Raw genomic sequence first — 15,749 nt, 5'->3', positions numbered from 1 at the left:
CTGCAACAGAAATCATCCTGATATAAACTGCCAGTGAAGACATGTTGCGTGGCCATGAGAAGGAGAGTTCGTACAAACAACAGCAGGACTCTCTACATTATTTTTAGGGAGAAAGCAACCTTTCCAAAGGGGTCCTAAATTACCCACAGGCAAGGCAAGGCTAAAACAGATGGCAAAAATCTTTATCTGTGCTTGGCAGCTATAACTCGATTTGTACACATGGAAGGAAGAAGTGATCAAGAGAAAGTAAGAGAGGGAGCTTTGTGGAATGATGGAAATGCTTTATATTTCGAGGGAGTATAGGTTACATAAACGTATGCATTTGCCATAAGAGACTCTTAAAAACTGAGAACAAACTGAGGGTTGATGGAGGGTGGAAGGGAGGGGAGGGTGGGTGATGGGTATTGAGGAGGGCACCTTTTGGGATGAGCACTGGGTGTTGTCTGGAAACCAATTTGACAATAAATTTCATATACTGAAAAAAAATGTATGCATTTGTCAAAACTCATCTAACTATGAACCTGAGATCTGGGTATCTCATTGGGTGTAAGTTATACCTCAATTTTAAAAAGTGAATTTCAATCTAATCAAGCCTCCATATCTAACTACCAGTTGGTAGGAAAGACAATGGATAGAGAAGCATATCACCCAACATTCCAAGGTCACATCCAGAATATGAGAAATTCTACAGAACAAATGCCCAGGATCTTCAAAGAGTAAATGGAAAGAAAGAAAGAAAGAAAGAAAGAAAGAAAGAAAGAAAGAAAGAAAGAAAGAAAGAAAGAAAGAGTGGGGAAATTTACAGGTTAAAAGAGACTTATGATGGGAATGCAAGCTGGTGCGGCCACTCTGGAAAACAGCATGGAGGGTCCTCAAAAAACTAAAAATAGAACTACCCTACAACCCACCAATTGCACTACTAGGCATTTATCCACAGGATACAGGAATGCTGTTTCGAAGGGATACATGCACCCCAACGTTTATAGCAGCACTATCTACAATAGCCAAAGTATGGAAAGAGCCCAAATGTCCATCCATGGATGAATGGATACAGGAAATGTGGTATATATATATATATATATATATATATATATATATATATATATATACACAATGGAGTATTACTTGGCAATCAAAAAGAATGAAATCTTGCCATTTGCAACTACATGGATGGAACTGGAGGGTATTATGCTAAGTGAAATTAGTCAGAGAAAGACAAAAATCATATGACTTCACTCATCTGAGGACTTTAAGAGACAAAACAGATGAACATAAGGGAAGGGAAACAAAAATAATATAAAAACAGGGAGGGGGACAAAACAAAACAGACTCATAAATATGGAGAACAAACTGAGGGTTACTGGAGGGGTTGTGGGAAGGGGGGATGGGCTAAATGGGTAAGGGGCACTAAGGAATCTACTCCCGACATCATTGTTGCACTATATGCTAACTAATTTGGATGTAAATTTTATTTTATTTTATTTTTTTTTTTTTTACGTTTATTTATTTTTGGGACAGAGAGAGACAGAGCATGAACGGGGGAGGGGCAGAGAGAGAGGGAGACACAGAATCGGAAGCAGGCTCCAGGCTCTGAGCCATCAGCCCAGAGCCCGACGCGGGGCTCGAACTCACGGACCGCGAGATCGTGACCTGGCTGAAGTCGGACGCTTAACCGACTGCGCCACCCAGGCGCCCCTGGATGTAAATTTTAAAAAATAAAAAATAATAAAAGAGCCTTATGAGACATATCAGCCAAAACTAATGTGATGATCTTGAGTTTGAATCTGACCCAAATCAACTGTAAAAATATTTTTAAGACAATTGGGGAGAATGGAACAAGGATTGGGTGACATGAAGCAAAGAAATGTCGTTAATTTTGTTGGGTGGGATAATGGTATTTTAGTTTGTTGTTTTTTTAAGGAATCTCTATGCACAACGTGGGGCTCAAACTCACGAAAATGAGATCAAGAATCACATGCTCTATGGACTGAGCCAGCCAGGTACCCCTAGTTTGTTTTTTTTTTTTTTTCCTTAAACCCTTACCTGTTAGAGATGTATATGATATATTTATGGTTCAAAAGATATGACATCTGGGATTTGCTCTAAAATTCATCAGTCCCCTCCCCTGAAAAGTAGGAGGTCAGACAAAACAAAATGTTATCAGTTGTTACAACCAGGTGGTAGTTAGCAGGGATTCATTGTACTATTCTCTCAAATTTGGTACATGCCTGATTTTTCCACTATAAGTTTGAAAGGGGAAGAGGGATAAAGGGGCCTTAAAAAGATAAGAAAGTGATACCACTGAAGAAAATAGCATTAACTCAATGCAAAGGGAACCCAATATGGATTACACTATATGGGATGGAAAGGCTTTATTCTAACTACCTTCTCATTTCATCTTGTCTGTATCCTTACCTTACTCACATAACTATCATGCTTCAGTCCGGCATTTTTCTCAATTTTCAGGGTTAGCATCCTGACTGACTTTTTTTGGCCACCTCTTCAATGATTCTTTTAACTCACAGCGTCTCTAAAAACAGCTTCTTGGGACACCTGGGTGGCTCAGTCAGTTAAGTGTCTAACTTCAGCTCAGGTCACGATCTCATGGTTCCTGAGTTCAAGCCCCACATCGGGCTCTCTGCTGTCAGCACAGAACCTGCTTTGGATCTTCTGTCGTCCTCTCTCTCTCTGCCTCTCCCCAGCTCATGCTGTGTGTGCGTGTGTGCGTGTGTGCGTGCGTGCGTGTGTGTGTGTGTGTGTGTGTGTGTGTCTCAAAAATAAACATTAAAAAAATGCAAATGGTACTACAGGGCTACCTCTCCCCATCGCTGATTCCTACCTCTCAGAAGCAACAACTTTGAATTCTCAACTGCTCCTTCTATTTACAGCCATATTTCTAAACAGCATGCTCCTTTTACTATTTCTTGATTTCTGTCATATTAGACGTTACTTGTGAACCTTCTGCTATCAAAGCTGAGCGTTTAGTTATTGCATCCCACCCCACAACACACATAGGCCCCCTCCTCCCAATTTAGAAAATCGTCATTAAATCCATATTCAGAGTTTGTATTATGATTTCATAGAATACTACACATATGTTTCCTTGCTTGTACAACTTTTTTTTTTTTTTCTGGAGTGAAAAGAACTAGAGTGTGTTTCATTCTGCTTGTTTTTCAAGAATCTCTTACCAATGCACCCCCAGATTCTGATGGCGCACGTGGCCTCTCAGTGTCAGTCAGATATGCCTTAGCCACACAGCTCCAGGCCCCTGTTGCCCTATGTGGACACCTGTCCTCCAGATCTGCTCTATGTTACTGTCCTGAGTCACCTTCCCTCATCTTCCTCTTGGGACTGTCTTTGGCCTCTGAATGGAGTCCCCCGTGTCCTGCATCTCATGACTTCTTTCTTGGTTTCCTCTCATCTGGTGGAACAAATCATCTAGTAGCTTCTGAGAAAGGATGCACCAAAGTTAATTGTTTGAAACACTGAAGATGCCTTTATTCAAGTCTCAGAGTTGAGTGTTAAGGTGACTAAAAGTTGATTTCTAGACAGGAAATAACTTTCCATCAGAATTTTAAGGGTCCAGCTCCACAGTTGCTGTTGAGAAGAAAGATGGCATTCTTGATTCCTAATTCTCGATAGCTAGCCTATTTTTACCCTCCAGAGGCTTCTGAGACATTCTCTTGCCATCCCCAAATTCCATTTGGATGTTCCTTGAGGTCAGTCTTTTCTCATTCTCTGGGTTGGGCATTTGGTAGGGTCCTTTGAATTTGAATACATTACCACTCAATTCTAGCAATATGCTTCTATTTTTTTTTCTTTGATAATAGAAAGTTCTTCTAGCAAGTTCTTTCTTGCTAGAACTACTGTTCAGATGTTGAATCTCCTGGGCTCATCTTCTAATTTTCTAATCTCCAACATTATCTTTCCATTCTTGCAATTTTTATTTTTTTAAAGAGCTCTTCTTTTTAAGTTTATTTATTTTGACAGGGGGAGGGCCACCTGGGTGGCTCAGTCGGTTAAGCGTCCAACTTCCACTCAGGTTATGATCTTGTAGTTCATGAGTTCAAGCCCCACATGGGGCTCTGTGCTGACAGCTCAGAGCCTAGAGCCTGGTTCAGATTCTATGTCTCCCTGTCTCTCTGCCCCTCCCGCACTGCACTCTGTCTGTCTCTCTCTCTCTCTCTCTCAAAAATTTGTGAACATTAAAAAAAAATTTTTTTAGGGGCACCTGGGTGACTCAGTTGGTTAAGCCTCCAACCTCAGCTCAGATCTCATGGTTTGTGGATTCAAGCCCCGTGTCAGGCTCTGTGCTCAGAGCCTGGAGCCTGCTTCAGATTCTCTGTCTCCCTCTCTCTTCCCCTCTCCTGCTCACACTCTGTCTCTCTCTTTCTCTCTCAAAAATAAACAAATGTTTACAAAAAATTTTTTTTAATTTTTTAAAAAATATTTATCTTGAGAGAGAATGTGCAAGAGCAGGGGAGGGGCAGAGAAAGAGAGGGAGAGAGAACCCCAAGCAGGCCCCACACTGTCAATGCAGACCCCATTCTGAGGCTCGATCCCACCAACTGTGAGATCACAACCAGAGCCGAAATCGAGTCGGATGCTTAACCACCTGAGCCACCCAGGCGCCCCTGTTTCTGCTGTTATATACAGTTGACCCCTTGAACAGCAAGGGTTTAAACTGTGGTGCTCCGTTTATACATGGATTTTTTTTTCAATAAATACAGTTCAGTACTGTAAATGTATTTTCTCTTCCTTATGATTTTCTTAATAATACTTTCTTTTCTCTGGCTTACTTTATTGAAAGAATACAGTATATAATATATATAACATACAAAATATGTGTTAATCAATTGTTTACGTTATCGGTAAGGCTTCTGGTCAACAGTAAGCTATTAGTAGTTAAGCTCTGGGGAAGTCATTTGTATGCACATTTTCAACTGTGCAGGGGTCAGCATGCACTCTTAACCCCCGGGTTGTTCCACAGTCAGTTATATATTAACTTCTAAAAGGTCTTCTTGGGGTGCCTGGGTGGCTCAGTCAGTTAAGGGCCCAACTCCTGATTTCGGCTCAAGTCATGATCTCACACAGCCAGTACAGAGCCTACTTGGGATTCTCTCTCTCTGCCCCTCTCCCACTTGCGGGTACGCACGCACACATGTGCGCGTTCTCTCTCTCTCTCTCAAAATAAATAAACATTAATAAACGAATGAATGTTCTTGTTTTCTGCATGGTTCATTTCACGGTCTCCTGTTCTTCTTGCACAGATGCCGTATTTCCTCCCAAATTTTTGAGGATACGAATCACAATTTGGTTTTACATTCCACATTGTTTTCACCAAGTCCCCTTTCTGTCTGCTGGCCGCAGGCTGTTCTTTCATATTTAAAAGTGAGTCACTAAAACACTGAATGGACGCTCTGGGTATCCAGGTGGGGGAAAACTGACCAGTGGCTTCATTCAGCTGTTTCACTAGACGACCCACAAACATCACAATCTGTAGTTCTCTTCCCTTCGACTGATCCCTTTATCTAGCAAAAAAAAAACGTCCCAATCTTTAACTTGGGGACAGCGTCCTCACTCAATCCATTTTTCTGAGCTCATCCTTGCCTTCAGCTCTGGCTTCATCCTCCAGGCTGGCTGCATGTGCGCATGCGTGTGTGAGATAAACACGTGTGCATGCAGGCGTGCGGCGCAGGGCTGGATGTCATGGTTGACAACCTGAGACTCTAACGACTCCCTGCACCAATTTTTAACTTGACTTCAGCTTTTGAGTCTCATTTCATAGCACCTCCCCCTACCATGTCTGATTACTGAGCTTTCCAGGGCTCCGTGGTGCTAACTGGCTGACTTCCTGGTGGGTACCCACACTGTAAGTTGGGGTTTCAGCTTTCTCAGCTCTGCCATTTATCTATCAGCAACCAAAGTTTTATTACCTTCTCCCCTATGCTGCTTCTCCTCTTCCAATCCTTTATCATTATACTTCTTTATACTTTTATTGCCACTTAGGGGGTTTTCAGGAAGGAATGGAAATAAGTACATGTTTAATCCACAGGTTTAACTAAAAGTCTTCTGGACTGGTAAATTTCAAACTTCTAAACAGCATAACCCCACCCTTGATTGTGGGTGAAATCTCACCAAGAATCGCAATCTATAAAAACAGCACAGTGGTTGAGGCCCAGTCGGCCCTGCGCTCTCTCATGTTCCAGCAGGCATGTCCACCAAACCCAGCTGCCTTGCTAGACACTCTCTGGGCATCTCTGTTTCACGTAAACCTTCCACTCCAGCCAAACTGCCTCATTAATCATTCCCTAACGATATCTTTTACTTTCACGCCTTTCCCCCAACCTGGATCAACTTCCTCTTGTCATTTAAGTCCAACTCCAGCCCCTCCTACAAGATCGCATCTGATCCCGCTCCCTCTGTGAGGCCTCCCCTATACCGTGGTCTATCGAGACCCCTCTCCCTGCTCACCTCTGGTCTAAACACCACCTAAGAGCAAATTACTGCATCCATCCTTAGTTACCAGGGCCAATACTTTTTGTTCCTGGATAAAAAAAATGACCATTCCTCATACAAGCGTCCCCTGGGTCTAACAGAAGGGGGTAGCCAAGACAGACTGAATCCTTTGACTCAATCTTACTCCGGAGTGACTGGGTCTGCTGAGACAACGGCTCCGCCTGTAGTCTCAGGCTTGCTCTCGGCATGATAATACTTCCTGGGGTGGAACTTCTCCCCTTGTTAGCGATGAAAGCTTAAGCACTCTTATTCTGTCTGGGCTCCCAGTTATGGTGCAGAAGTACCTGCCAGGGGCTCAGAGGTACTGAGGTCTGAGATTAAAACTCTGTAAGAACTAATAAGCTACGTGGGGTGTAGAGCTGAGCCACCGTCCAATAAAGCATTAAAAGTGTCCTGACAATAAGAAATCTGGATCTGTAATTACAATGCTTTCTGCTCTCCAGTGATGCTAGAGGCATCCCCAGCCCACACCTGGAGGGGCCGAGTACCTACTCAGGTGTGGAGGAGCGGCCCAGCCCCTCAGGAAAATTAGGGGAGCTGCAGGTTCAAAGTCTTTCTCAGGGTACGATCTGTATCCAATTTGAAAAATGATGGAGGAAAGAAATGGAACCAGAGGGATTATTCTAGCACATTCTGGTCGTGTGAGCCTGCACCTCTCAGAGGTGGTGGACCTGGTATCATTAGGCAAATGTAGATGGTACATGCAGGGAGACATTTTTATTCTAACGGTTATATATTGATTTTATGTGCATCAGAAAAATGCGTGTGTGCTACTTTGTTTACTTCAACCCCTTCCTCTGCTTTATTTTACCTCAAATTACATATCACCACCTGACACTGTATAAATTTATTAACTCATTAATTGTGTGTCTCACACTACCGTGAGATCAGGGGTTTTCTCCTTTGGTGTACTGATGTACTCCCGGGGCATAGTGCCTGGTATAGAGCAGGGCTCAATAAGTATTTGTTGACTGAAAAGAAAGAAATAAAGCAAAGAAGAGAAAAGAAGAAAAGGAAAGAAGGGAGGGAGGAAGGAAGAAAGGAAGAAAAAAAAGAAAAGAAAGAAAGCAAGAGAAAGAAAGCAAGCAAGAAAGAAATCTGGATCTGTTGTCCCACCTCAAAACTTAAAGAAGAAACAATTTTTGGCCATCCTTAGAAGACACCATTAAAATCTTAATTTAGATGCTATCCAAATGCTCATCAGGTCAAGGCCTACATAACTTAGAGACCAGAGAGGATAAGAGGCAGCAACTAGCACATTTCTAGAGTTAATGCTGCTTTTAAGTATAAGTGCTGTCAACACACAAAGTACAAGTGTAAAACACATCCTGTTAAAAATCAATGATTATTTTGCAAGACAGTTGGAGAAATTTGGCTACTGACTCAGTATTTGATGACAGCATGAAAATACTGTTAACAGTACCAAAACCCATAAAATACTTAGGAATAAATCTAACCAAAGACGTGAAGAATCTATACACTGAAAACTATAGAAAGCTTATGAAAGAAATTGAAGAAGACGCAAAAAATGGAAAAAGATTCCATGCTCCTGGATAGGAAGAACAAATACTGTTACAATGTCAATACTACCCAAAGCAATCTACATATTCAATGAAATCCCTATCAAAATAATACCAGCATTCACCACAGAGTAGAACAAACAATTCTTCAGAGGTCTCCTCCAGAGACCTTCTTTCTCTGCATCCTCGCCAACATCTGTTGTTGCCTGAGTTGTTAATGTTAGCCATTCTGACAGGTGTAAGGTGGTATCTCATTGTGGTTTTGAAGGGGCACATGCACCCCAATGTTTATAGCAGCACTATCAACAATAGCCAAAGTATGGAAAGAGCCCAAATGTCCAGTGATGGATGCATGGATAAAGAAAATGTGGTGTGTATATATATATATATATATATATATATATATACACACACATACACATACACACACACATACATACATATACATACAATGGAGTATTACTCGGCAATCAAAAAGAATGAAATCTTGTCATTTGCAACTATGTGGATGGAACTGGAGGGTATTATGCTAAGCGAAATTAGTCTGTCAGAGAAAGACAAATATCATATGACTTCACTCATACGAGGACTTTAAGACACAGAACGGATGAACACAAGGGAAGGGAAGCAAAAATTATATAAAAACAGGGAGGGGGACAAAACATAAGAGACTCATAAATATGGAGAACAAACAGAGGGTTACTGGAGGGGTTGTGGGAGGGGGGATGGGCTAAATGGGTAAGGGGCACTAAGGAATCTACTCTGCACTATATGCTAACTAATCATTGCTGCACTATATGCTAACTAATTCGAATGTAAATTTAAAATAATAATATAATAATAATAATAATAATAATAATAAAGAAAATACTGTTAACAATAGAGTGGTTTTGTTTTTAGTAAGAACATTTTTTAGAAATATATACCAAAATATGGATAAAGTTATATGATGATTACATAGGATTTTCTTCAAAACTTTATTTACAAAAACAGGTGGAGGCTGGATTTCAACCACAGGCCCATAGTTTGCCAACCCCTGGTATAGATGAAACAAGACTGACCATGACTTGAAGATTATTGAAGCCAAGTGTTGAGTATGTGGGGATTCTCTCTACTTAGTGCACATTGGAGACTATTCATATGAATATGAAAATTTCCATAATTTCCAAAGTAAAAAGTGTGATTTTTTTCCCAAGACATCAATATTTAACTTTGGTTAAATGTATAAATAAATAATCTGAACTTAAAGTAGAAAACAGAATGAGGACTCATGATGACGGATTATAGTTTCATTTCCAAAAGGGTAAGGAACAAAAGGAAAACACAAGCATTCTACTGGAAAATCGAAACTAAAAACAGCCTATCCATGGAAATTTGCAGGACCAGAAGGTGAGGTGGTATTTGCCTGGCATGTGTATGACCAGTGAACCAGAGTACAAGGGTTTTTCCTAATACTCCCCACCTCTGACATCCTCTCCCTCTACAAGCTTGATGGGGAGGTGTTCATATTTTATGCTGGAGCCCTTCATGACTGCCTTACTGGGAGGTGATTCTCTCCTTTGAGCAGAATACATTCTCTTTTGAAAGCTCTGTGGACCAAAAGGCACATGTGGAAAGAACTTTCTGTCCCTGGCAAGCAGGGAACCAAACCCCTTCTCCTTGAACTTGGACAGTCTTCCCTCACTTGGAAGCCTCACTTATCCTCTGGTTTTAGAGAACTTAGCTGTGTTCTCACAAAGCCCAGCTCAAGGAGAAGCACCCTTCAGGGGCCATTCGGGCATACGGTGCTTTGAAATGCATCAACACCCTTTGTATCTTGGCTTCCTCGTGCCTTTTCTCTTTCTTAGGAAAAGCAATCAAGTGACCAGGAATAAATATCCCTGTACTTTGCTACCTCTGCAGAAAATGACTGAGAACCTGGCCCTGATGGGATATCTCTGTAGGTGAAATAACTGAGGGCATCGAGGCATCAATGGCCCAGGAGGCAGGATTCCTAGCCCTCCTCCCTCCAGGACCCAACAGCCATGGCACATAATAAAGCCCATAATACAGCCCACTGCCAACACAATGAATGTGGGGAGAAGGGAAATAAAGAGAAGAAATAGTGTAGAAGGAGAAGACAATGGGAGGCGGATAAAAGAGAGGGCAAGGAGCAGAGGGTAGGGGAAACTAAGGACGGTGATGGCAGTGAATGGTGGAGAAGCCATTCGGTGACTCCGGGTGCCGGTTCTAGAGTCTCAGGGCTTGCCAGCCTTGCCTTACCCTGGAGGAAGAGGCCGCTCCCAGGTGGTGGTCTTGGTATTATGGTCAACATAATACACACGCCCATTAGGCAGCTCTCGTTGTTCCCATCTGCAAAACAAAGTCAAGGGAAGCATGAGATACACACTTAAAAGGCGTAAGCCCTTGTGTGAAAAGGAGTCCTTCATTACTGATGTGATGACTGATGAGAGGACAAAGACGACATGCGAGCTCAGCCCAGGGGTCAAACCTGTTCATACTATCACTGCGGCGGCAGCCAGGAGCACTTCTCCCCTCTATGAAGTCAATGGGCTAGGATGTGCCACAGATCACCCTAGCTTCCCCTAAATGACCCATACGAGTCTCTATCTATGGACTTTTCTAAAAGTGTGATGTGGTCATTTCAGGATCAAAGACCCCTTTAGGAATGTGATGAAAGCCAAGGACACTTTCTTTCCAAAGTGTACTTACCAACGAAAATTTGTATGCAATTTCTGGGCTTCACAGACGTCACCTAAAGTTTCCCTTCAGCCTTTTCAGTCTACGCTACGTTTTAAAGTCACAAATCATATGACTATCCCTGTTCTCCTAACATCACAGATATTCATGACCGTATTTCTTTTTAAAATAACAAGATTCATTTTCAGAGGATCTTTAACAGAGATCCGGGTGAATGAAGAAACAGCATACTGTTATTTATGGACTGCTCTCCTCTTATTATTTACTGACTTCTCTTCTCATGAGTCTGTGTGTAAGGTAACATGAGATATGGGGTGCCAAAAGTGGCCATTCTGTGCTAGTGGAAGAATAACAAGGCAGTAGATGATCCAAAGAGATAATCTACAAGCAAAATCACTATAGAATACAGCCAAGGGCCACCCACCCAACTCCTGCTATTCCTATACTCAATGCAGTCTGACAATAACTCCCCTTTACCCAGAATATGGTAATCCATATATGAAGGATACAAAATTTTATATTTATAAAATGGCCACCACTTCATAAAGGATGTTAATGGTCCCATGAGCCTTTATGTTTTACAATGATTTCATCTGTTTCTACATGTGGGTACTGCCTAAGAGAAGGTGACCTTTTCCAGGAAGCTAGTACAGTCAGTTCTGCTGAAATGCTTGTTTTGAAAACATAAATCTATCCCAATGTGACTGATACACGAGGGAACAATGTGAGCATGTGAATTTTGTGTTTGCTTAAGCATGGCTTTTCCTTTTAGAAACACTAAATGCACACAGATGACGTCCCCCAGCTGAACCCAGTCACGTAGGAACACACGAAGCCCATATGCATCTACAGCTGCCTCAGTTTACTACGTGTTGTACGCCATATTCATCCACATCTGGCCTTAGGACTCCCGTCTGATTTCAGATGATCCTCCTTGCAACCACTTTACGACAACACTCACAAGCTCAAACACTTCTGACACCTGCTTCCACAAGTAAACTCCAGATCTTTTCATGGGAACACACACTCATTGTAGTGTTATGCACCTCAGCCATTTAACATGTGAAAAACTGTGCTACCATCATTATTAGCTTCCTATTTTTTGTGTGTGCCTCGGACACATTTTTGAATGTTATGCCCCTAACCCATTTTTTTTCCTGTAAACCCTGTGCTTTTCATGGCATGATTTTTTTTGCAAAGCATGATGATTTTTAGGAATACATACATAATAGCAGAGCTGACTGAATACTGAAATAATGTCCCAATTTCTATTACTAAAGGCCTGGTGCATCTATTCCAATGGATGTTAGCTTTACTTAATACCATTTCTCATTTAAACTAAAATGTCTGGGGGCGCCTGGGTGGTTCGGTCAGTTGAGGGTCTGACTTTGGCTCAGGTCATGATCTCACTGTAAGTTGGAGCCCCGCATCGGGCTCTCTGCTGTCAGCACAGAGCCCGCTTCAGATTCTCTGTCCTCCTCTCTCTCTGCCCCTCCCCCATCTCGCGCTCTCTCAAAATAAATAAACTTCAAAAATTTTTAGAAAATAGTAAAATGCCTGATCAGCAGACTGCACTGACCGACACCTCAGATGCTAGCTAGGTCAGATAAAGATATATGTGAGGTTTTTACGGCAAGGAAAGGAAGGGGGTCATCATTACCCACTGATCATCTATAATGAGCTATGGGCTCATGTTTTACCTCATGAAGTCCTTGCCTCCATCCTTTAAGGTCGGAAGTGCCATCACCATGGACGAAACAGAGGATCAGAGAAGCTAAGTAACTTTTATGTGTCATTCCAATTCAGCTCTGACTTCCTAGCCATTGAGTTTTACCACATCATGCTGAAAGGAAGAAATGAGGAAAAAGAAGGTCGACTAGAATTTATAGGGAACCTACTACCCAGAAAACAAGGTGCCCAGTGCCTTCTCAATCCCCATCTCCAAGTAAACAGCTTTCCCCAGCACTGGAGTCCAGGTAGGGGGTCCTGGAGAATCAAGACAACTGGAGGGTAACTACAAAGGTCCACCATGTTCACCTCTAGGCTCCGTTTTAATCAGAAGCTTCTGCTTAGACGTGATCTACCAGAAGAGACTGCACATTTTGCACCACTGGGAGGGTTAGCCCTGGGAGCAGTGAGGTCCAATGGTTCGAGTCCCACCTCTCAAAAGGGATCAGCCACTGGCTTGAGGATCAGAGTGCTACCAACAACCATGAACATGTGCTCGAGAACATCTTCTCTCCTGGGTATTCTTGCTCAATGTTCTGGTCAAAATGGATATGGGTGACTTGGTCCAGGTGCTCTGATTCCTCCCGCTGCAAAAAGATCTTTACACTTCATTATTTTATTAAAAGGGCAAACAATTCTGCCAAAGGTGACCAGATAAAAATGTACCCTGGGTAAAGTTAAAGATCTTCTCCCTCTAGATGCCCTTCTGAATTAAAGACAAAAGAGTAACAAATATTATCAGCTCGAGAGGCTGTTGTCCCATCCACGGAAAACCTTTCTTGTAGGGATCTTGCAGAGAAAAAAAAAAAAAGCGAGGCTAACATACTATGGCTTCACACCAGATCCTCAAACTCCTCCCGTCTGCTCAGTAATAGAGTAGCAAATCTGATGCCCTCTTTATTCATCTGAATTTGGAAATGAGGAGTCTTGAAAAAGATACTTGGCTTACGAGTGAGTACTGAAATATGGAAGCTCCTCAAGGAAATGGCAGCAAACCACTCTTTCATAACATCTGCTCCCAGTAAGCCTTAAGTAGCTGGTAACTCCTCAGCATCCTCTAAGAAGTTAGCTCTGTCCTTCCCTTCCTTGGCAATTTCTGGCACAAAACACCAACAAAATGAGTCTGGCTCATTGTGCAGTCACTATTTGGAAACCTATTCATACTATGTGGGTGAGGCCGCACCTTTTAAAAAGACAAACTATTTGTTGTAGCAATTGCAGATGAAAGGTGCCAAAACACATTTTTCTTTATTCCAAAAATTGTGTTACAACTTTCATAAGTAGTCTCTACTTTTAGAATTCATTTTAGACAAAGAGAAAACTTTGGTTATATTATACTTTGGCTCATCTTTTAATTTGAAGATGGGATAATACTTAAAATTCCACGAAGTAGGGGCGCCTGGGTGGCTCAGTCGGTTGGGCTTCCGACTTCGGCTCAGGTCATGATCTCGCGGTCCATGAGTTCGAGCCCCGCGTCGGGCTCTGTGCTGACAGCTCGGAGCCTGGAGCCTGCATCAGATTCTGTGTCTCCCTCTTTCTCTGACCCTCCCCCGTTCATGCTCTGTCTCTCTCTGTCTCAAAAATAAATAAACATTAAAAAAAAAATTCCATGAAGTAAATGTCTTTAACTGACACAGGGGTATTCCCACACCCTGGCAGAAAATCAGTGCAAAGACCTCCTCGCTTATATATAAGAGGTACAGCAGCTCTTTCCAAGCCCAGATAAGATCTGTCCATCCCATCTTTGATCCCACCTGATCCTAGAAATGAAAGACTCTCTTTCAAGGGCTGTTATTGTCCAGCAAATTTCAATGTTCTTGTATGAACCCTCTCAACTGGCTTCACTGGAAAAATAGTTACCAGAGGAACAAGACCTTTCTTGCATTGCCTTTTTTGATATCTACATTTTTCCTTTTGAAATTGGACTCCTGCTCAGATTAAATGTCCACATGGGTCCTCCCTGATCCATGACCTGGCCTAACTGCTTTTCTTAGAGAACTCGCAACTCCTCCCTTACCTGCATGGCTCCTCAGAATTCACACAAATCTCTTCCCTTCATTCACTGCAGCACAGTCGGTCAATTCTGTCCACAATCAAAAGAACCTCCCAATTCTCAGCTCTCCTCGGTAACTGCTGACCCACATAGATTAAGCCTTCCCACTGTCTTGGTTCGGTCTCCCCAGGCCAAGAAAGTGATACTGGCAGCGACCTTTCATTGGCACATCCCAGTCAGGGGTGAGGTTTCTGTCCCTTATAAGCATCTTCTTCACACTGAGATAAAAAGGCTTTTCAATCCAACTACCCATGGGTCTCAATACTGCATCCTGGTCACATGGCCATATCCTCTCCCACTGAATAGCTTCCTTTGATGTTCTCAGAAACAGTGTTCAAAGCATCAAGCTTGATTCAGGTCCCTTCCCAACACATTGCTCCTTGGCCTTCAACGAGAAACATTCAGTTCAACCATGGACTACACAGAGTCTTTGTATTTGAAGGCACTTGAAAAGTAGCCTCCAATTGCAATTAATTTTAGGTAATTTTTTTAACTTATGCTACCTTTGCTCCTATGCCTTTTATTCAGTTATCTTCCATGCCCATGCCCCAATCACACCCCTCACCGTCATTAAAAGGGTAAAAATCCCATCGTGAGGATGACACCCTATCCGTTCTCTCCTGTGTTATCTGAAAGAAACTGTCTGGTCCCCTAAACGTAGTCACTACACTCCTGTGGAAGGTTTCCTAAAAGGTCTTCAGAAAATTCTCGATTATTCTGCCATTCAGCCAACCCTGGTCAACATACCTACTGGGCAGACTTCCCTGATGTGTGGACAGAATCACATTGTCAGCAACAGTAGGATTAAGATGGAAAGGGCTAACAGCTACAGGAGTAGTGCAGGTTAGTGTCAGAGACATTCTCTTTAAAAGGCCCTTACAGGGGCGCCTGGGTGGCTCAGCTGGTTAAGCCGCCCGACTTCAGCTCAGGTCACGATCCTGCAGTCCTTGAGTTTGAGCCCTGCGTCGGGCTCTGTGCTGACAGCTCAGAGCTGGGAGCCTGCTTTGGATTCTGTGTCTCCCTCTCTCTGCCCTTCCCCTGCTCGTACTCTGTCTCTCTCTCTCTCCCTCTCTCTCTCTTTCAAAAATAAATAAACATTAAAAAAAAATAAAAAACAAAAAAAATAAGAGGCCCTTACAGATTTACGTACCAATGTGCTCAAAAATTCAATCTTAGTAAAAGTATTACTAATTTTTATTATTTATTAATTTGCTGCCTTTGACTAATAG

At 42.4% G+C, this 15,749-nt stretch overlaps 1 protein-coding gene across 4 annotated transcripts in view; it reads right to left on the bottom strand.

Annotated features, from left to right (window-relative positions):
- WWP2 (WW domain containing E3 ubiquitin protein ligase 2) overlaps positions 1-15,749 on the bottom strand; it is a 150,185-nt gene that overhangs the window by 22,004 nt on the left and 112,432 nt on the right. For all 4 annotated transcript variants that reach the window (XM_045443343.1, XM_045443347.1, XM_045443346.1 and 1 more), the window contains one exon: positions 10,302-10,391. In XM_045443343.1, the coding sequence (XP_045299299.1) occupies positions 10,302-10,391 (90 nt within the window). The remainder of the gene's footprint in view (positions 1-10,301; positions 10,392-15,749) is intronic.

Source organism: Leopardus geoffroyi, chromosome E2, assembly GCF_018350155.1.
Source record: "Leopardus geoffroyi isolate Oge1 chromosome E2, O.geoffroyi_Oge1_pat1.0, whole genome shotgun sequence".
Lineage (NCBI taxonomy): Eukaryota > Metazoa > Chordata > Mammalia > Carnivora > Felidae > Leopardus > Leopardus geoffroyi.
The sequence above is the reverse complement of the archived record's forward strand: the minus strand, read 5'-3'. Positions and strand labels throughout refer to the sequence as shown.